Source organism: Phyllopteryx taeniolatus, chromosome 3 (assembly GCF_024500385.1).
Source record: "Phyllopteryx taeniolatus isolate TA_2022b chromosome 3, UOR_Ptae_1.2, whole genome shotgun sequence".
Lineage (NCBI taxonomy): Eukaryota > Metazoa > Chordata > Actinopteri > Syngnathiformes > Syngnathidae > Phyllopteryx > Phyllopteryx taeniolatus.
The window spans coordinates 33,138,672-33,160,548 of record NC_084504.1 but is presented as its reverse complement, the minus strand read 5'-3'; the positions used below and the strand labels follow the sequence as shown (position 1 = coordinate 33,160,548).

Genomic DNA, 21,877 nt, shown 5'->3' with positions numbered 1-21,877 from the left:
AGGCCGGATTTGAACCTACAACCTCACAACTGTGAGGCAGATGTGCTAACCGGTCGCCCGGCATGCCATAAAGAGATATTTGTATATAATATCCCAAAGTCTGTTTCTGGAAGATTTTTCTTTGGCTTTTTTTTTTTTTTTTTTGGCTAACATGGGCATTTAAAACCAACACGTAGTCTACTAGCTTAATGCTAACGCTAACACGAAATGGGAAACGCACGTATAACCCTTGAAACAACTAATATTTGAACATAGTGCACCAATGCATTTACACATTCAATATAACAGTCCTCAGTCATATTCTTCATCCTCTGCGCGGAGCCCAGATGTCTACATGTACGTCCAACTCTACGTCCAAGTACAATGTCTCCGTGTGTGTGGGTAACACTGCCCCCAGTTGGCCAAGGCAGGTAACAGCACAAAAACGACAATTATTTACATTGTGTTTAATGACATTATTATTATATATTTCCTCAAGTAAATAGAGTGCTATTTTCAACACTGCAGAAATTCAAACATGTTTTGGGGGGAGGCTGGAACAGATTAATGGCCTTTACATACATTTCAATGGGGAAAGATGATTTGAGATGGTAGTCGTTTGCGATCCATTTGACTTGTATCTCAAGGCACCGCGTACTTTTTGCTTCAGTCGCAGCTGAGCTGTGAGCAAAAACTCCCTTCGTACGAGTCCCTCTTGAGGCTTTGTTGTGTTGTCTCATTTGTGTACTCGTGAATTTATTCAACAGGCGCTCTGAGCTGCAAATTCATTTTGAATGACTTTCAGTCTGTCCCATTGAACTTGTGAACAAATAACGCAGAGCTCAACTTCTTAGAGCAGATTTTCACCAACAATCCCTTTTAGAAGTCAAACTATCAGTTGGGGACATCAAAGACACAAAAAGTCAGCCTGAGGTCAGCTCGGAATTTTCTCAAAGGGGTTTTTGCGGATATGATCGTGTGGACGAACTACAATATCACGCAGTGGAACTAAAAAAAAAAAGAAACACAAATAGAACAACAAAATACTCACCCATTCCCATCCCTGGTGAGACTACATAGGAGCGGGACCTCAAATTGAGCCCTGTGGGACACCTCAGGATGTAATGTGATATTGCAGTGTTGTTCAGAGTGAGATGCAAAAAAGGAAGTTAGTAGTCCAATAAGAGCTCTGTGGCAGTTTCGGGCACGGAATCGAAATCACTCAATTCTCATCAGGTCCCATTCTTAGTAGATTCTCGTGATTTGAGTTGAACTCGTATCCAGAATCCCCAAAAGAACAGGGAGTCACTTACCTCCGTGCGGTCGCTGACTTGCGTCTCCGTGCGGGCGGTATTTCCAGCCTTTCCCATGTGTCCAATCCTTGCGAGGAGTTTGTCTTGTTGGCAGGTTGTCACCGCGCTGCTATGGCAACCAGACATCTGACATCCCCAACGTGCTCCGAGTTCATTTGGGCCTTGCTGCTGCCACCCACGTGAAAGTCAGACATTTACTTGCCTCCGACAAGTCTCGAGTACATTTCTCGCCCGTGTTTTCTATCTACCTTCACTTGCGTCTTCAGCAGTTGAAAGTCACGCCGTTGGCATGGCAACACACCCGGCAATATCAGATTCTGATGTGAGGATCCGATTCATTGAGGAAAGACTGGGACGAGCGACAGACTTAAAAAAAGGTTATCGTCCTTCCTCTGGCCAATCGGTGGCGGAAATCAGGCTGGGCCATCCAATCGGCCGGTGCCGCCTGCTCACAATTTAGACGAGCGCACAGGAGAGAAAAAGTTCCACAACCGTCAGGAAAAATGACACGGGCTCATAAAAGATCAGTCCAGTGACGCCATCATTTAAGAATGCTGCCTTTTTTCTTGCCTTCAACAAGTCTTGACTAGCTTTTTCTTTCTAGCTTTTCTTTTGTCGTCACTTCGTAAAAGCATGCCTTGTTGGCAGAGGTGGGTGGAGTAGTCAAATATTGTACTCAAGTAAAAGTATTGGTACTTTAGAATAATATGACTCAAGTAAAAGTAGTCATCCAAAAATTTACTTGAGTAAGAGTAAGAAAGTACTCAATGAAAAAACTACAAGAGAAACTTCAGTAATTTCACATTGTTATTTCATTTATATTTTTTTAAATCAGAGCATGGACATCAAATAAAATAAAAAAAAAAAATAATCGATGGGAGTCGACACACGCCTGCCACCATTTCAATTTTTGCTTCATTCACTTCAATGGATTGATGAAGGTGTTTGCGGACCAGACTTAGCGATTGTGTGTGCGACACCATTGGATAGGGCTAATGTTGCCATATCCACTGCCAAAACAACAATAGAAACAGCAGCAACGTACCGCGAGGTGTTTTCTCAAGTTACAAGTGGGCTGAAATGTCCAAGTTTGGCCAGTCACAATTGAAGAGCTGCGTGACAAAACTGTTGTTTTTCTGTGCGTAAACACACTCATGCGGCTGTTTTTTTCTTCTTTTTTTTTTAACCCTCCGCGGTCATGTGACCGCGTTGTGTCGTCTGATTGGTGAATTGGAGGCAAATGAGATTAGCGATTGGCGCAACGGGAACCCTATGTGGAAGTCGACGATGGAGTCTAAAAATAGAACGGCTAGATAAAAGTAGCGAACGGTATGTCGAACATTTTAACGGAGTAAAAGTATCGATCCTTCGTCACATAAATACTCAAGTAAAAAGTATGGTGCATTTAAAGTACTCTGACAAGTAGAGTTTATGGAAAATGTTACTTGAGTAAATGTAACGCGCTACTATCCACCTTTGCTTGTTGGCTTGGGATCAGACATTTGATTGGAACATTTTTTTAGTCAGACTTGAACTAGCATTGAAGAAAATTCCTTTTCTTGCTTTGAAAGTCTCGAGTTGCCGCCTTCACTTTTCCTGCAGTGTATGGCCTTCACGTCAGCTATCCAACTTCATTCACAGAAAATTATTATTTTTTGCCTTCAAAAAGTCTTGAGCAGTTTTTTCAACTTTGTTTCTCAATAAGTAAAAAATTGTGCTGTGTTGGCTTCGGAACATAGTTGAACAATATTAGATTCTGACTTTAATCATTGAAACGAATTTGAAATTATTCATTTCTAGCCTTCAGAAAGTCTTTTTTTTGCTTGTTTGCGTGTTCTGCCTTCACTTTTATCTGCAGATAAAAGTGATCTTAGAATATATATATTTTTTTGCATTCAAACAGTCTTGAGTTGTTTTTTTTTTTGCTTGTTTGCGTGGTTCTGCCTTTACTTCTGCCTTCTTCACCCACCTGAGCGAGTTTCTGTGAAAACGAAGACTTGTTGAAGGCAAACAAATGCCGGTGTTCAAAGGCCAAGTCAGTACCCTGACCTAAAAAAACAACTGGACAATTTCGGAAGTCAGCAAGACCTACAAACAAGGTGAACTCAAACAAAAAAGCAAGTCAAGACCTTTTGAAGGCAAAGAAATGGAACACCCAAAAGTCAAAGAAGCACAAGTGAAGCAAGTGTGTATTTTGTAAATGTTCCACTTTATTTTGGAAGTAAATGCACAGTCCTTGCAGTGGTATGCATTCAAAGATAGGTTGGAGCACAGAGGTGATTCCGGAGCGCGAGAGAGGAATTATTCTTTGTAAAAAAAACCGGGCTGATCGGGTTCACGCGTTTTCTTTTTCTTCTTCTTCTTAGCAGCAGCAGCAGCAGTAGCAAAACACACACACACACACACACACACACACACAAAAGCAAAGAAAGCAAAGAACGAGCCCGCTGCTGAACAAATTCACGACGCACAAGTGCTGGTAAAGAGACTTTTATCATGAATACAGAAGACACAAGATCACCATGCATTGAGCCTCGGCACCCCAAAACAGGAGAGACCCCGCAGACCTCTTTTCAAGAGGTTTTTGGGGCGCTATCGTTGAACGCTAGTGCTCGCTTACATATTCAAAATACATTCTTAGAAAAGATCCCAGTGCTACTCTTGAGAGTTTATACTTGGAATATATATTTGTTTATATAGAGGCTATATCCTGTATATATTTACTGAATATACGATAGAATAAGCGGTTTCAGTTGTTTTCCTCTTGCACATTTTACACCACAGACTTAACGGCTCTTGTTCCAAGAAACATTTCAAACACGCGGGAGGAGACATTCATTCATCGACGACGACGACGACGCTGGAGATTTGGACAAAATCCCGCCGCCATTATGCGCTGACCCCGACTTTCAATCGAAACGTCGATTTGAGCGCCGACTAGAAAGCAGGATTATCCAAAGGATCTTCTTTCTTTCCAAAAGGCCAAACTGTCATCATTGACACACTTTCCTAAGGTTGTTAGAATAAAGAGAGGAGAGAAAAGAAAGAAATAACACATTTTCTCGAAAAACAAATCCCGATCTCGTGGGAATAAAGTTGTAGTGTTAAGAGATTAACACGGTATTAAGAACAAAAAGTAAAAAAGCCGGAATATTTCGAGGATACTGTAAAGCCGTGGTTTTTTTTTTGGGTGGGGGAGAATATGAGAAAAAAGTATTACATTTCAATTTGACGGGATTAAAGGCAGATTGTTAAAGGACTAAAATTACAATATTATCAGCAACAAAACTTTTAAAGCAAAAAAGGATATTAAATAAAAATATAAATCTATATATAAAATATTTTGAGAAGAAAGTCAATCTCATGAGAATAAAGTTATTTGTTTTGGGGAAAAAAGTCATAAGGTTATGAGAATGAAGCTGTATTTTTCTTGAGGAAAAAAAAATGTATTTAAAAAAAAAAAACAAGTCACACAGTCTTACTGGAATAAAGTAGTAGTTTGAAGACGAAAAAGTGTTAATGTTATGAAGATTTATGTTTTTTAGAGAAAAAAAAGAAGAAAGTTCTCTCATGAAAATGTAGAAAATGTTCTTTTTGAAAGAACAAGCTCTTATGGGAATAAAGTTGGTTTGTTAGGAGACTAAAATTGCAATATTACGAGCAAAATGCCCCCCCCCCGAAAAAGTATTATTTCAAGAATAAAGTTGTATTTTGGGAGAAAAGAAATATCTATCTTATGAGAGTAAAGTTGTAATTCAAGAAAATAATATCGAATTTCTACAAATTGTAATCTCACTGCGGTGAAAGTCTTTTTTAAAAAGTTATCAAAAAAGCTTTTCAAAGATGCATTTGTGTCATCTCTGACATTTCAGTTCTACCCACGTGCTTGTATCCATTTTTCCTTTTTGAGAAAAAGTCTGAAAAATGTGCTTTTCAGAAGGAGAATCAACAAGGACTCGGATCAATAAGTTGTATCAATAATGGAATCCCTCAATTCTTACCAATTCCCATCCCTAGTAAGAATATATCGGAAGGGGACCTAGAATTGAACCCTGTGGTATTACGAGAACCGTCAACAATCTTGAGAAAAAAAAGTGTCTTATTTTTGAGAAAAAATTAAATGGTCATGTGACGAGAAAAGCAATATTTGTAATATTACAAAAAAGTGGCTCTTGTCAGAACTAAGGTTTTTTTTTTTCCCCCTGAGAAAAAGTTTACGAAAAAACTTAGCGGTGGTGTGTTTGTGTCGGCCGGGACATATCGGTTGTCGTCCGCCCGCCTGCTTGTGAGTCATCTAACTTCCAGACATCCCGTCATGCTCGGTCGGTAGGGAACCTGCCGGTCTCCTTAAAAGTTCTTTTCGTAGCTAAACTGTTGGCCACACGCATGCGCTGTGCAAATATCAAAAACAAACCGACATAAAGCAAAAACAGAGTCAGCCTTTTGCGGCGCAGCACAGTAACACAGAGTGGAGATTATTATGGGATATTTCTTGTCTCCGAGTCATGCATTCGTAATGAGGCGTCAACACGAGTTAGCTCGAGTGGAAGAGAACCTCAGCAGCCTAAAAACACAAAGGTGGTATAAAAAAACAAAAAAACCCAAAACAAACACATACGTACATAGACATTATATTTTCTCCAGTTTTTTTTTTTTTTTTGAACAGTACAAAAATTGGCACAGTTTTGTGGAACCAGTGCTGCTGCATCCTGGCGGCGTTGGCGGCGGCCTACGAGCAAAAAACCCTGGGAGAAAACACAAAAATGGAGATGTTACACTCGTTTACTTTCAATATGAAGAAGGGAAAAAAAAAAAAAGCTTTTCCTCCAACGCGTTTCCATGGTGACGCACTTGTTTTTGTTCACGTGACGGCAGTTTCTATTTGTGCCAAGGAGATTTACTCAGGGGATGGATGCTCTCCATGGCCTACACTCGACCAGCACAATCCAAATGATTTCTTTGATACATTTTTGGGGGGGAGTCATAAATTGGAACGTCACAAGAAAAAAGTGGTCATATTAGAAATGATTAGAAAAAAACTAGTCATAAAAATCACCCCACAAACATTTGTGTAAATTACCCCCCCCCCCCCTAAAAAAAATCAGAGTTATAAAATAAAGAAAGTTGTATTTTGTTTTTTAAGGAAAAAGCTGTATAATTTTGAGGAAAAACTTTTCCGAAAGAAGAATTCTTAAAATTTTGAGAAAAAGGTTGTCATCGCATATAAATTGTTTTTTTTTCTGAAACAAAACATTGTGAAAAAGTCCTAGTTTTGTCTCGATGGAATAAAAAAGTCATTTTTGGAGACAATATCTTTTTTTTATGGAATTTGAAACACGTCAGCGAGCTTTGCGAGACGGACGTACTCGTCGGGGTCTTTCTTGCTCTCCTCGATGTAGGCGATGGATTCGGAGCGCAGTCGGTTGGTCACCTCGTACGTGCGCAGCGTGACGCCGAAGATGTCCTCGTGATAGCGGTTCTCGTCCTGCCATCGACATCATCACCGTTATTGTCATCATCATCATCATCATCATCATCATCATCATCACAGAATTTGGAGCGATCGCTTTTCTGGGTTTTTACACAATACAGGCAAATGCGAATTTCGTTTTTGCGCAGCTTGCGTGCAGTACCACATTGCGCCACAACATCCCGGGCGGCACGAGCTCGACTGGAAGACATGCAGCATAATTAGGAGCGAGAAAAAGAGGCAGAGAAGGCCCCCAACTAAGTTGTAGTAATAGCTCCCACTTGGCAGAGACAATATATGCCTGTAGTATTATTGTATACTTTGTATGTGTTGCTGCGCCGTGTGTGTGAAGTAGCAGTCGTTTGATGGTTTACAGCTAGCATAACATCTGTCGATTTACGTTAGCCCGACTACGGTGTTTCACATTATATGTTAGGATTAAGCTAGTGGATATTCATTATTATTATCATCATTATTATATGCTTCGGTTGAACATTTCGGTGTTTCAATATGCAATGTGTCTTTTTTTTTTTGTGTGTCTTTTGTCTTGCGTGTCAGTTCCTAGCAAACTTCAATTGAGTGACAAATAAACAGCTTGAAGAAAGCACACTTTTTTTTTTGGACCAGCGTGCGAGCGAGAGTCTTCTTTTCGCTCGGCCAGAGCAGAGCGGTGCAGAGCCGTGCCGGTGAAGGAGCTTTTTCCTGAAAGAAAGTTGTCGTTTCAGGAGACGAGAGAAGTTTTTTGCTCCGAGAGAAAGTTCTCATCTCAAGAAAAGGTTGCAGTCTCGAAAGAAAGTTCTAGTCCCGACAGTAGGAATGCAATCCCAAGATAATACTCTTTTCCCAAGAGAAGGTTCTAGTCCCCAGAGAACGTTGTATTCCAGAGTGATGGCCCGATACTTGTATTGTATTTCGTTTTGGTCTTACCCTCAGCTTGCTGATGAAGAAGCCGGCGTCCTCCAGGCTCATGTTTCCGTGCTGTTTGAGGATCTGCTGCACGGTTTTGAGCACGTCTCCGGCCATGGTGACGTCTCCGCACACGTACATGTGGCCGCCCTCCTCGCGCAGGCACCGGTACACACGCTCGGACAGATGCTCGCGGAGGATGTCCTGCACGTATTTCTGGAGGGAAACAACAACGAGGAAAAACACTGCAGTTGAGTTCCACACAGAAAACACAAAAAAGAACAAGTGAATGACTGCCATTTATTCACAGGTTTGGGAAACAAAAACCAAATAGAGTATGTTACTTTTAATCAAATGTTTACTCCTTATATAGTGAGAATATAGTCGGTCAGCAACAAACCAACGAGGCAAGGTATTACTCCAGAGAGAAGTTTGTGTCCTGAGAGTAGGTTCTCGTCTCAAGAGGTTATATTCCTGAAAGGAGGTTCCAGTCCCAAGATAAGCTACTACTCCCAAAAGAATGGTCTAGTCCCAAAAGAAAGTACTTGTCCCAAGAGAAGGTTCTAGGACTGAAAGAAAGTTCAAGCCTCAAGAGTAGGTTGTAGTCCTGAGATAAGAACTCTTGTTTCGAGAATGCTTTAGTCCCCAGAGAAAGTTGTAGTCCTGAGATAGGTTTTCAAGGTTCTAGTGCCAAAAGAAGAAGATAATCTTGAGACAAGGTTTTGATGCCAACAGAAGGTATAATCCCAAGAGAAATGTTTAGCTCTGAGATAAGGCTTTAGTGCCGAGAGAAGGGATCTTGGCTTGGGAGAAGGTTGTTGTCCTCAGAAAAGGTTCTAGTGCCAAGAGAAGGTACTCATGTTGAGAAAAGGTTTCGGTTACATGAGAAGATTCCAATCCCAAGAGAAGCTTCTAGTCCAGAGTGAAGGGTGTCGTTCCAAGAGAAGGTTCTAATCGAAAGAGAAGGGTTTCGTTCCAGGAGAAGGCTCTAGTCCTGAGAGAAGGTTTTAGTTCCAAGAGAAGGTTCCCGTCCTGAGAGAAAGTACCAAATGCGAGACAAGGCTCTCGGCCCAAGAGAAGGCTTTGGTCTCGAGGCAATGGTTTCATCAAATATGACGGCGGCGTCTAAGTTTACAATCCTGCAGGTCACCTTTGGTTTTCCGGGTTCTCTGGAGTAGGCGGTGAAGAGCTCCTTGAAGACCTCCTTGTTCCTGGCCTGGACAGTCTCCTCCTTGTAGATGTGGTCCATCTCAGACTGGCGACATCCAAACACCAGGATCATTGGCCTGGACTCCACACCTGAACAAGGACAAGAGCAAATGTAGGGGGCGGACCATGTACAACATCCTTGGCTCGTGTTCCTTTGAGCAAGGAGGCGCTTAGGCTATTATGTTTCATTATTGTACGATTATGTTTCTCGGATGCTGCGGTGGGCGACCGGTTAGCACATCTGCCTCTCAGTTCTGAGGACCGGGGATCAAATCCCGGCCCCGCCTGTGTGGACGTTGCCTGTTTTCCACGTGCCCGCGTGGGTTTTCTCCGGGCACTCCGGTTTCCTCCCACACCCCAAAAACACGCATGCTAGTTTAATTGAAGACTCTCAATACATTGTAAATGTATTTTATTCGAATAAAGTTGGAAGAATTCCGGACTCCGGTACGAACGGATGAACTCCAGTGAAACCCAAGACGTCGAGTCACTCGTCGCAAAAGAATTTAGATCACGATGAAGATACCCGCAACGAAGTAAACCGAAGCAAAGTGGCAAGAGTTGCAACTGATTCAGCCATGCATCCATTTTCTTTCACCGCTGCTCCTCACGCGGGCCGCCGGAGCGCCGGAGCCTATCCCGGCTATCGTCGGGAAGGAGGCGGGGTACGCCCTGAACCGGTCGCCAGCCATAGAAATCACCTCAGATAATCATATCGCTCTCTTCTGTGGCCCCGAAAGAAAAGCAAGTCAGCGAATGACCAATCGGAGAAAAGGGGTTGTCCTAGATTTCGGCATTAAATCCCACGCGGTATATATTGCGACTCATTCCCTCTTGGGAAAGTCCAATTTGCTAACCGTTCCTTAACCTGTGTCGGAATCCGTCGTGGGGTCAAGGAGACGTGAAAAGCTGCTTCCTTCCTTTGGGACAGAGGAAAGAAAGAACAGCACTGACGTCAGCGCGCGACCTCTGGCGAGTGCGCGTCTTCTCACTTTGCCTCGCTGGCATAAAGAAGACCAATAAAGAGACATGATGGCTTGGAAATGAAGAATGTTTTGAGCTAGGAAGTCAAATTTCAGCTTTCCCACGCCACGCCGGTTGGGAATCACTGACGTATCCGAGTTTTGCTCGAGCTTCAGAGGTTGAATTGAATTTGGTGGACGCTTAGGAAAGGACAAAGACCACCCCCCCCCCCACCCACACACACACTTTCGCTTAGGAAAGGACGAAGAAACACACACACACTTTCCCTTAGGAAAGGACGAAGCCCACCCCCCCACCCACATACACACTTTCGCTTAGGAAAGGACGAAGACCACCCCCCCACCCACATACACACTTTCGCTTAGGAAAGGACAAAGACCACCCCCCCACCCACTTTCGCTTAGGAAAGGACAAAGACCACCCCCCCACCCACATACACACTTTCGCTTAGGAAAGGACAAAGACCACCCCCCCACCCACTTTCGCTTAGGAAAGGACGAAGACCACCCCCCCACCCACATACACACTTTCGCTTAGGAAAGGACGAAGACCACCCCCCCCCACACACACACTTTCGCTTAGGAAAGGACGAAGACCCCCCCCCCCACACACACACACACTTTCGCTTAGGAAAGGACGAAGACCACCCCCCCACCCACTTTCGCTTAGGAAAGGACGAAGACCACCCCCCCACCCCCACACACACACACTTTCGCTTAGGAAAGGACGAAGACCCCCCCCCCCCCCCCCCCCAACCCCCACACACACTTTCGCTTAGGAAAGGACGAAGACCACCCCCCCACCCACATACACACACACTTTCATCTCACCCAACCTGGGACCGCCCTCCCGAACATTTCTCCCGTGCACTTTATTACACTATTACATTTATTTATGGAACTTTATGAGACGATTATGTTTATTTATTGCACTTGACGAGACTAGAATTTCTTCGAATTCCGCTATTGTTTGTTGACCTAACAGTGATTGTCAAAGGGAATGAATCACGGCCCAAGTACCGTCCAGTTGCATTTCACTTTGACGTGCAAAACATTTGATTTTGAAGAACTTTATTTGGAAGCTTTTATTGAGGTACAATTTTTATTTCCCATTTATGTGCAATACATTTGAAAAAATGGTTATAATACAGTAATACAGTTGCGAGGACCAGCACGCCTGCGACCCGCGTGAGGAGAAGCGCGACAGAAAAATGGATGCATATTATGACTGTTAATAATTGGAAGCTTGTAAAATGTGGACATTTTTTCTGTTGTCTGACCTTTTTGTTGGAGGTCAAACATCCTCTGCTGCCAGAAGCTCCTGAAGGGGGCGATGCCCGTCCCGGGGCCCACCAGGATGCAAGGTGCGTGCTGGTCTTTGGGAAGCCGGAATAAGGGCGCGCTAAACGTAGCGAACACAAAAGAAAAGAGCCCCACGGGGACACGCGTCAGCGAAAGCGTGACAAAGGCGAGCTCGGCGGCGGCTTTGGCGTTACCTTCGCACAAAACAGGGCACCACGTCGCCCTTCTCGATCCTGTTGAGCCACGACGAGCAAACGCCGTGGTGGACCGGACCTTCGCCGTCTGGAAGGGATCGTCGACATTCAAACTACCTCAGGACGCTCTGCTAGCTTCATGCTAACGCACAGTGCAAAACACCACGGACGGGCTAATGAACGTACAATCGACGTCGCCGTAGTTGACGCTTATTTGAACACAAATGGCGCAGCGAGACACGGAGACTAACAATATAACAATACTCACCTGCATACAATATATTCTTTATCCTCTGCAAAACAGTACTATTACTGCAGCTTACCGAGTCGCATATTTGTCAAAGGCTTCTTTGTGTATTATGTACAGTATGTCTGTATTATACTGCCCGCCGGTGGCCAAGGTGAGCGCACCACAAGTAAAAGCACAATGTCCACTGAACTATCACGATGACCAAACTGCTGAAATCTTTACACTCTTTTTAATTCTGTTATTATGGATGTATTTTATAAAGTACTCTCAACCTTTTTTTTGGGCAGAGAAAATATCTTTTTCTAATAAAAGGTACATTATTCTTGTTTTTCTCACAACGACATTTTTCCAATAAACATTTTCTTTCGTTGCCACTTTTATTCACACAATGTTTCTCCTAAAATCCCAACATTTGTCATCATTTTTTCTTTTTACAACTATCTCACAAAATCGACACTTTTGTTCTGGTAAAAATGGACTTTTCATCATATTGACTAACATTGCAACTTTTTGCTCATACATCTTTTTTTCTCTTGCAACGTTACAGCTTGTAAAATCGCAACTGTTTCCTCCTAAAATGTTGAGATTTTTGTTGCAAGAATTACGACTTTTGTCATAACATTGGCGCTTTTTCATCTTAAAGTTTGTGGTCATTTCTTTTTTTTTTTTTTATTGGAACATTTTGTAAAATCAAAATATTCTTTTCAAACATTTTCTCATGAATTTATCTAAGTAATAAAGGTAATATTTTTACTCTTGCAATAACACGTTTTCCTCATATAATACTGACGTCTTTGTCATAATCTTGCGACGACGTTTTTTTTCTTTCAAAATTCCTTTTGTTGCATTTCCTCTCTTTTTTTTTTTACCTTGTAACAACTCTCATAGTCGCGCTCACATTCACACCTACGGGCAATTTAATAACCTCGCACGCATGTTTTTTTGGGGGATGTGGGAGGAATGCGGAGTGCCCGGAGAAAAGCCACGCGGGCACGGGGAGAACACGCAAAGTCCGCACTGGCGGGGGCGGGGATCGAACCCCGGCCCCCAGAGCTGTGAGGCGGATGTGCTAAGCGGCTCCGCCGCTGTGCCGCCATTGAATAAATGTTGTTTGTAAATGAATAACATTGAAGGAATTGTTGTTACGAGAGCACGTTCGTGGCGTCGCTGAGCACGGCGCGGTCGTGGGAAAACGTCGCTCGGAATTGTTCTCAGGCGTGTCGGGAGGCTCCTTCCAGACTGAACGCGGCGAAGCGATCGTCGTTTGGAGGATTTTGCTTCCACCCGAGGCGGTTTGGGAAGTGTTTCCACGCCTCGAGCTACGTTTATTTGTTCGTTGTAATTCTGATTGCAGCGGCACGTAAGTGGCGCGGCCACCGCTTACGTGCTGTACACTTCTCAGCCTTTATATTTCTGCCAACTCTGACTTTGAAAAATGTGTTTTGACTTCAAGTATAGGTCGTTGATAATTGACACTAAACATTTGTTTGTCCTTTTTACTTCTGCACGCAAGTACATTTTGAGTCCATAAAGATTCAGTCTACAACATTTCTTAGAATGTTTGAATACGATATCAATAAAAAAAAATGTATTTGTCAATTTGATTTTCATTTATTTTCACTTTTTTTGTACTCAAGTACATATAATAACTGAATTTTTAAAAAAGTTGTCTTGCATCAGTACTTCTATTCTATATTAGTGACACAATTTTTGTGTATTTTTCACATCCGACATGTAAAACGTCCACGATTCCTAACCCTAACCAAAACAAAAACAACAACACTAATGATAATAATTATAATAATCACAGTAGTTATGATGTTGGTAACAAAAAAAAGAAAACCCATATTTAGAGGGGAAACATTGATCTTTAAGTAACTCTTTCGAGTATCTGTACTTGTAAAGTACAGAGTGAGAGTACTTTTGCCACCTCTGCTGACATTCAGGGAAATTTTTTTTTACAAATTGTAGTAAAAGTGGGACAGAAAAAGCAATTGTGCGGTCGGCACTAAAAAAAAAAAAAAAAACACACAATTCGAGAGGCAAATAAAGTATCTGTACTTTCGGTATTCAAATCTCAGTTTGGTCTGTCTTTACCTTTGGCCCGGTAGGAGACGACGGCCACGGTGAGGTGGATCTCGCCCGGGTGCACGTCGGGCGACGAGCTGATGGAGTAGTAGCGCGGCTGCAGCAACGGCAGCTGGGTGAGCAGCAGCGTGGACGGCAACTGCACCGACGGGAACTCCTCCAGGACCTCCACCAGCGTGGGCGTGTTGTACCACTTCCACTCCTCGTACTCCTGCAGACCCTGAAACACGCAACGCAAAAAACAAATACTGTATTGATTTACGTGATCGGAACCACTGTTGAATTTCAGCCGCATAAAAAAGATCATCCAGACAATTCGGAGGCGCTCTTTTTGTCCTTCTTAACGTAATGCCGCGGTTTCGGCTCGAGACTCGCTATCGGCAGATACTCAAAATGCAATCGGGACGTCCCTAATCTCGAATCGATGTCGCAGGTTTTCAATACAATTTTCAGAACAATACAAGACAAAATGCACACACAAACAAAATATTGACAGAAATTCAAATTCAAATGATGCCCAGCCCTATATGAAATGAATTGAATATTGTTTGGACAATCGATTCAACAAGGTCTCTAACCTTGTTGAACCTAAACTTGTCCAAAATGTGTAATTTCAGCCTCTCAACTGTAAATACTCTCTGATTTCTGTCGCCCTCCATCAAAGTTTTTTTGTTGCAATTTTTCAAAATAAGACTTTTGTAAACATCTGCTATTACTTTGGAAAAAAAATGATCAACATATTTGCCAATTTTCTGATGGATGTTGAAGGGCCAAAGTAGTAATTGAATCCTAATCACTGCGCTGTCAATTTGTAATAATGGTAACATTTTTTTAATGGGATCCATCAATTAAACGAAAACAAAAAAAAATGACAAAAATAAATCAACAAATGAATCAATTACTAAAACAATTGTCGGGTGCAGCCCTAATCACTTTAAGCTGATGCAGCTATACATAACATTTTTAGATGGGTGTCTGTCTATCCAACATTTTGGGGTTTTGACAGAATACAGGCAAGCCCGACTTCACGTTTGCATGCCTTAAGTGTAGTACCGGCTTGTGCCACAACATGGGGGGCAGAAACTCAGCTCTGCTGGAGGAGATGCAGCATATTTAACAGCAACAGAAGAAGAGGTAGAGAAGATCCAAAACTAAGCCCCAGTAGAAGCTGCCACAGAGCAGAGAACATCTATGAGTGGGATTATTTTTTGTACGTGTTAAAATCGCTGTACGAGTAAAAAATACACTTAATAAGCAGCATCTCTGGTGAGTATGATGTATTTTAGGTAAATGTTATTGCTTAAATAATGATTCGGATGATGTCCGCGGCACATTGCTTTTTGAATAATATCGACAGTTTTTGTATAATTACGTTGACGTGATAGCGGCGCTATCAAGTCGGGTTAGTCTCCACTGAAGGCGCACAAACCAAATACACCGTCCGCCGCTATATTTTGTATCGTTTCAACTTTTAGAACACCTACTTTGGAACGCATGACTTCAATCTCCCGCTTTAGCCGATGTGTAACAATTCTTTGCCAAATGGGAAAAAACTGGACGCTGAGCAACACGACGGAAATGGATCTAGTTGGATTTACAAGGTTTAACAGTTTCTCGTGGGCCTCCGTGGCCCCCCCTGTATGACCAGCGTTATTTTTGGGCTGCTGGGTTTATCGGATTGAAAGCGGTAAGGCGCACAACTGTTGCGTTTCTTTGGCTAAAGCGAAGCAGGGTTCCTCTTTTAGCTGTGTAAACACGCGCGAGCGGAGAGCGCGGAGAGAGCGGAATACGGCGGCGGCGGCCAACTGTTTGCAAGCGTGTGTCATCGACATTTGGAAGGTGATTATTTTAGGCGGCGAAAAGTCGCTCGCGTCGCCAAACATTCGTCACTCCGCTTACACAAGAGACAAGCAGCCGAGGTACGAAAACCGGACGGCCGTCTTCTCCACTTGGAACGAGTTTCGAGTGTCCGCGACGTTCAGACGGGCAACAAACAAATATGAAGATGTCGATGGCTACCTTAGATTTCGCGCTAGTCGCTATACTTCCACTTTTTGTCATCTCTTTTGTAAGCTTTGTCAGTTTTTGTTTATCAGTTTTTTTGTCAGATTTAGTTTTACTTTTATGCCGGATTTTTTGGGGACCAAGCTATTGTTTTTTTCCCCCACCTTTCACTTTTTTTCCCACTTATTTTTAGCAACTTGTTTCCAGTTTTGTTACCTTCTACCATATTTTTGCTACTTTTGTCATATTTGTGCCCAAGTTCTATCAGATTTTTGTCTGTCTTTTTGTCAGATTTTTGTTTTCTTCTCCAGTTTTTGTCATTTTCTGCTCACTTTTTTGTCATATTTTAAAAAAATGGTTTAAGTCATATTTTCCAGCATTTGCAAGATTGTGTAAAAAAAAGATTTAGAAAATGTTTGGTCATGTTTTTGCCCAATTGTTTTGCTGTTAAGTGAGTGTGCAGGTCTTGTCCGGGAGGAAAGATGCGGAGTGCTACGTTAGCACTCGAAGACGCTACGCCTGTGCCTTGTGATCAAAAGGTAGCCTTTTACACAAGTGTGGTTTTGGAATTACATAAGGCAAAAAAAGGGTGAATATCCCTTCTCAATAGGACTTGACTGCAATGCCTACATGAGGAGGAAAATCTGTGTCGTGCGCACAAAGGATGTGAAAAGACGGCTTCAGTTCACATGTAGTTCACACAAAACTAAAAACGGAACGCGACGCTGCGCTTTTGTTTCCTCCGCGCGATTCAGATGACTTCCTTTCCCCGTGTCTTAGAACGTTTACGACGACGGCATGGATACGTGAGTCACCACTCAGCCAGCCAGACTAAGCCCCCCCCGCCCCCCTTACAGTTACTTGTGAGCATAAAATAGCGCTAATGTTGCCATATGCACAGCCAAAACATGTTAAAGCTGTTGTTTTTCATAGTTTGTCACGTAAACACAAATTGCGCGCTTTGGTCGGCCCGCCAAGGCCTACAGAAGACTTTGTCCGCAGACGTGACTTTTTGGTGTCGTTTGATTGGTGAACTTGAGTGGAACATCACTATAATGGGAATCACGGTGGGTAGGAGTTGAAAAGGAGAAGTCTAAAAATAGATCCCGCACACAATTATGGATAAATGAAAGTAGCGAATGGCATGTAGATTATTGTAATGGAGTCAAAAGTACCGTTTCTTCATACCATAAACACTTGAGTAAAAGTAAAAAGCATGCTTCATTAAAACTACTCTGTACCAAAATTACCAGAAAAATATTAACCCTTTATTGCTCAGTGACTGTTTTTTGTTTTTTTGTCAATGTCTTTGTGTCTCCAAAGCGTTCTCCGTCAATCGACCGTCTGTTGTCGTACTCGAGCGGCTCCTCCGACGACCGGAGACAAATTCCTCGTGTGTTTTTTGGACATACTTGGCAAATAAAGATGATTCTGATTCTGACAAGTACAATTTATCCCAAATGTTACCTGTGTAAATGTAACGTAGTAAATATAGCGCCACCGCCAGATGTAAGTTTTCATGTTGTCCGGTTGTGGGAAAGACCTCACGAAGCAATTTGAAGAAGGCCTTCACACCAGAGAAACCTTCCCTCCGCCTTGGTGGAGCAAAGATGATTTATCCAACCCCAATCTATTGCTTTTTACCTTACTGAGCACCTCGAGCCTCTTCTTGTGTTTGTCGTTGGTGGCCAGGGCGGCAAACTGCTGCAGGAGGACAGGACTGGGCGGCGTGGTGATGTCCAGGAAGTACTGGAAGGCCTGGACAATGGTGCAGGGCGGGATGCGACTCGCGCTGGTCCAGTTGCTGATGACGCCTGCCGGGGTGAGGAAAGACGGAGTTTAGCAATGTGCCGCAAGTGGGGCGGGGGGCCATGGATCTTTTCACCGTGGCGTCCTAGCGATAGCTCCGATGGCAGCGTTAGTAAACAAAGCCTTGTGTGTCATTTGAGCAAGGCTAGGCCATTGTGAAAACAATAACCAACAACCATTTGAGCCTGTGTGAAGTGTCAGTTGGAAAGAAGACATTCCGTGAGCTAAATTGCTTGGAACGGAGATTTTACATTTCAAAAGATACGTTTTTCCTTTTAATTCATGGAGAGATTACAGAATATTGGCCTCGCTGAGAATACTTGAACTACGCTCTACGTGAAGGTGGAAGGTCTGCTCTCATTTCCCTTACCTGCTTCTTAAAAGGTGTCCCGCAGGGTTCCATACTTGGTCCAACACTTTTTAGTATTTACATCAACAATACAGTCCATGATATTGATAACTGTCTTTCCCATTTGTACGCCGATGACACAATTATTTATACTTGTAGCTCCTCCCTCCACACTGCTCTGTCTACGCTTCAGACAAGTTTTATTTAAACCTTTTTCTACATACCCGTGAGAAAAAAACATCTTCCACAAACCTGATGGAAATTTTGTTCCAAGTGTGTCCCTTAGTGCGGGCTGTCATCTTCTCTGTACAACTATTTACGACCGCTCAATTTATCCTCCTCACCCACAGGCTCTGCTGGATTCATTTGGATTATTTTTTTTTTTGTGTCAGAAAACCTTAAACAAAACAAGAGTTTGTCATGGTTTTCAATTCCGGTGATTAGCAGCCATTTTCCCAACCAGAGTTCCCCACGTTGCGAGCCGTGACAGACCTTTCGAGACCCACCGAATATTTTTAGTGTTCTGTGACAATATGAGCACCAAACCTACCAAAATAGTCGTCTCAAATTTTTCACCGGAAAAAAAAGTTTGCCATTCTTTAAACAGTGGCTTCTTCTTTTTTTGTTGTTCTATTCGGCTGTTTGGTCAAGTAGAATGAAAAATCTGTATCCCTTTTTTACTCTGTCACAGTGGAGTTTTGTGGTATTATAATTGAGGTTTATTGAGAATCAGTCGAACAGAACAAAGTTTCTAGAAGGGAGAGAGAAACAAAGACACAAGGACAAAGCACTAATTGTAAACAGGATGAGTGAAGTAAATCATGACATTATCGACAACAATGAAACGTTAAATATGCATTCAAATCTGGAGAGGTCACTGAGCCGAGGGGGTGCGGGCAGGTTGAAACTAAGATTTGTTTTGCTTTTGTAAAGGCTCAAATGATACAACAACAAAGACAAGACTTAGAAAGGGCTTTTGATGGCAATGTAATCATTTACTTACACATATGCAACTACGAGTGACGCCGACTCACCGCTTGGCTTGATGGAACGTCAGTGACTTTTTTTACATCGTCTTCGCCATTCACCACACACTGCATCATTTTTTCTCACCATCGCGACACACACCATTTTATTAACTACGACCACACATGCTCCGTTTATACCACATATAGATGACTTCTGTCGTGTTGCCATTTCTCTCCCTCACAATTGACGTGACGAGTCAGCGCGTAATCATTACCGACTACTTGAAATCTGCGCTGATCTCAAATCCAAAGCGAGCAGAGCACCATCGACGGGGAGCAGCTCGTCATTACAGTTACGCATAAGTTTGAATTTCAAAGAGAAGCTTAGCGAGACCCTCTTCTACGGCTACCCGTTGAATAACGTACTTGATGAATATTTTCCTCCTTGTCAGCGAATGGGTTCATCCCGCCTACTGTTGACAAAATCATGAAAAGGTCAGTTTCGCCATCTCATTAATGCACCATTGCACGTCGATGACGCAATGTGACACCGCAGCATATGTGACACGCTTCCTGCTCGGGTTGAGGCCTTGAAAGTGCTTCTTGTGGATGGGTTGCCATGGTTACAAAGAGCCTCCTGTTATTCCTGAGTGTTTCTCTCAATTCCTCCAGGAGCGGAGTTACTGATCGCGAGTGAACCCCGCTATATCGAACAATTTTGATGCCATCCTTCTTTTCATGAGTTTTTTACAGTTCGGAGTTAAGAGTTGTACGTCTTCGGTGTAGTACCACGTTGTGCCACAACATGGCGGGCAGCACTGAGCTCTACTGGAAGACCTGCAGCATAATTACGAGACAGTCCTCAACTCATCTCCAGAAAGAGCAGAGAGAATGTAATTCTGCCTGTGAGTATTGTTGTATGGTCTGTTTGTATGCATTGCTGCTCCACGTGTGTAAAGTAGCACTTGTTTGAACGTTTTCAAATACCATAACGTGTGGTGTGATTTCAGTGTGCTTATGAATTCTTCACTTTTTTGTAGGCATACACATGCTTACCAAATTTCATGTTGAGAAGGGGAAACTGTCTTGGGGAAGAACAACCCAAAACGTTTAACAGTAGAGATGAAGTGGCGGGTGCATTAATATGGGTGCAAGGATGTTTTCCCCCTAATGAGCCAATTAGTTTTTTTGCCTCAAGAAAAATTGAGAGGGTGCCAAAAGGTCAGGAATGGAAATGATAAAAATATAATCACGATCATGAAATCTTGACGGGAGCGCTCCAAAATCACACTTTAGTCACACTGGGACTACGTGTGCACACACACACACACACACACACGGAAAGAAACACACATTGAAAAAACACGCACCCAAACACACGTACACACACCTAGCGCCGTGTTCCTCTCTTCCAGGAATTCCACTTTGACGATCTGATTGACAGGCGGCGCGTCCTCCAGTTTGTCGATGAGCGCCGTCACCAGGTCTTCGTGGTTGCCCGCGAAAATGCCCAGGTGGTCGCCAGGGTAGTAGCTCAGCTTGTCATGCTTGTTGATGTCCAGGCGCACGAATATGGTGGAGCGACTGAAAAACAGCAAAGTGAACCTCCGCAGAATCTCCCCGATTTTGAAGCAATGTTTTTTTTTTTTGTTTTTTTTATGGATTATTACAGCATACAAGCAATTTGGGTCTTCAGTGTAGTACCATGTTGCGCCACAACAATACCCGGGCAGCACTGAGCTCCAGTGGAAGACGGGCAGTGTAAGTAACATTTCTCACAGAACAGAATATACGTATATAGTAAAACCCCGCTATATCGCAGTTCACGCTTTGCGATCCCGCTTTTACATGTTTTTTTTAATTATTATTGTGCAATACCTATATTATTATTATTATTTTTTTTAAACCATTTAAGGCAATTGATAGTACAGGTAGTTTCTTCGGGATGCGAACACCTTATTTTTTGTACTGCATGTGGTATTAATTTTGATATTTTCGCCATTCTTTATCCATTGCTCTTGCAATCTCTCTCTCTCAATATATTCTGTGTTTAAATGTGGGTATTGTTTTAAAAGTGTGTGAAGACCCTAAACAAAAAAAGAAAAATAAAAAGCTTTTTTTTCCCCGTTTGTCTATAATGGACTTTCATTTATCGTGGGGGGGGGGTCTGGAACGTGACCCTCGCGATGGAGGGGGGTTTACTGAATACCGTATGCCTGTGAGTATTGTTTGTAAGCTCTGTTTGGATGCTTTGCTGATCTGTGTTTGTTAAATAGCAGTTGTTTGAGGGGTGACAACTAACGTAACAGTGATGCTAATTTCCATGAGCTCCTTATGGCGTGTGCCGTCATATGTTTGCATTGAGCTAGTAGACATTCGTTATCATATGAGTTAAGGAAGCTATTTTCAGCCTGCTAAATGTCAACGGGATTGGAGAAGTATGAACTGTTTCAAATTCAATTTCAATTGCAATTCAAAGTGACAACAAAACCAAAAAAACTTACTTGGATTTGAGACTTTGGAGGTTTTGCGATTCCAGCATTTTCGCTCCGTAAACTCTCTTCTTGTGGATGATGGACAGTGCTGTAAAAATAAGTGAATAAAAATCATGAAGTCAGAGCTAATTATGTACATTTTGGAATGACACCATAAGAAATGTATTCATATAATTAAACACAAGGTGTGAAATGTCGCTGCATGCTTTAGACTGGGGATAAGTGTCCCCAACATCTGGTGGACAAACAAATTCCCCATTTTGTTCTAAGATCAGCAGCGACACGCCTTATGAATTCAGTTGCGAGATACCCGAGCAGCAAACTGTAAAGGCTGGGAAACGTTGCTGCATGCTTTGAATGGGGGAATATTAGCGCAGTCTAGTGGTCAATATAAACTCATTATTCAACATGAATAGCGACATACGATTATTTCAGGAGTGTGGCTCCTTGCAGGAAACGGTATAAGGTATAAAATGTTGCTGCATGCTTTGAATGGGTGAAAGTAGCACCATCTGGTGGAAGAAGACAAATTCCCCATTAAGCAACTTAAATAGGGTA

The 21,877-nt window shown here is 42.6% G+C and overlaps 1 protein-coding gene across 9 annotated transcripts in view; it reads right to left on the bottom strand.

Moving 5' to 3' along the window:
* Nucleotides 1-3,480: 3,480 nt before the first annotated feature.
* The window catches only part of nos1 (nitric oxide synthase 1 (neuronal)), a 79,557-nt gene continuing 61,160 nt past the window's right edge, over nucleotides 3,481-21,877 (bottom strand). For all 9 annotated transcript variants that reach the window (XM_061768817.1, XM_061768816.1, XM_061768823.1 and 6 more), the window contains 10 exons: nucleotides 21,329-21,407; nucleotides 20,215-20,408; nucleotides 17,343-17,512; nucleotides 13,704-13,914; nucleotides 11,357-11,444; nucleotides 11,141-11,262; nucleotides 8,819-8,967; nucleotides 7,690-7,884; nucleotides 6,659-6,777; nucleotides 3,481-6,037 (listed from right to left, as the gene is read on the bottom strand). In XM_061768817.1, the coding sequence (XP_061624801.1) occupies nucleotides 6,022-6,037; nucleotides 6,659-6,777; nucleotides 7,690-7,884; nucleotides 8,819-8,967; nucleotides 11,141-11,262; nucleotides 11,357-11,444; nucleotides 13,704-13,914; nucleotides 17,343-17,512; nucleotides 20,215-20,408; nucleotides 21,329-21,407 (1,343 nt within the window). In that variant the 3' untranslated portion in view covers nucleotides 3,481-6,021. The remainder of the gene's footprint in view (nucleotides 6,038-6,658; nucleotides 6,778-7,689; nucleotides 7,885-8,818; nucleotides 8,968-11,140; nucleotides 11,263-11,356; nucleotides 11,445-13,703; nucleotides 13,915-17,342; nucleotides 17,513-20,214; nucleotides 20,409-21,328; nucleotides 21,408-21,877) is intronic.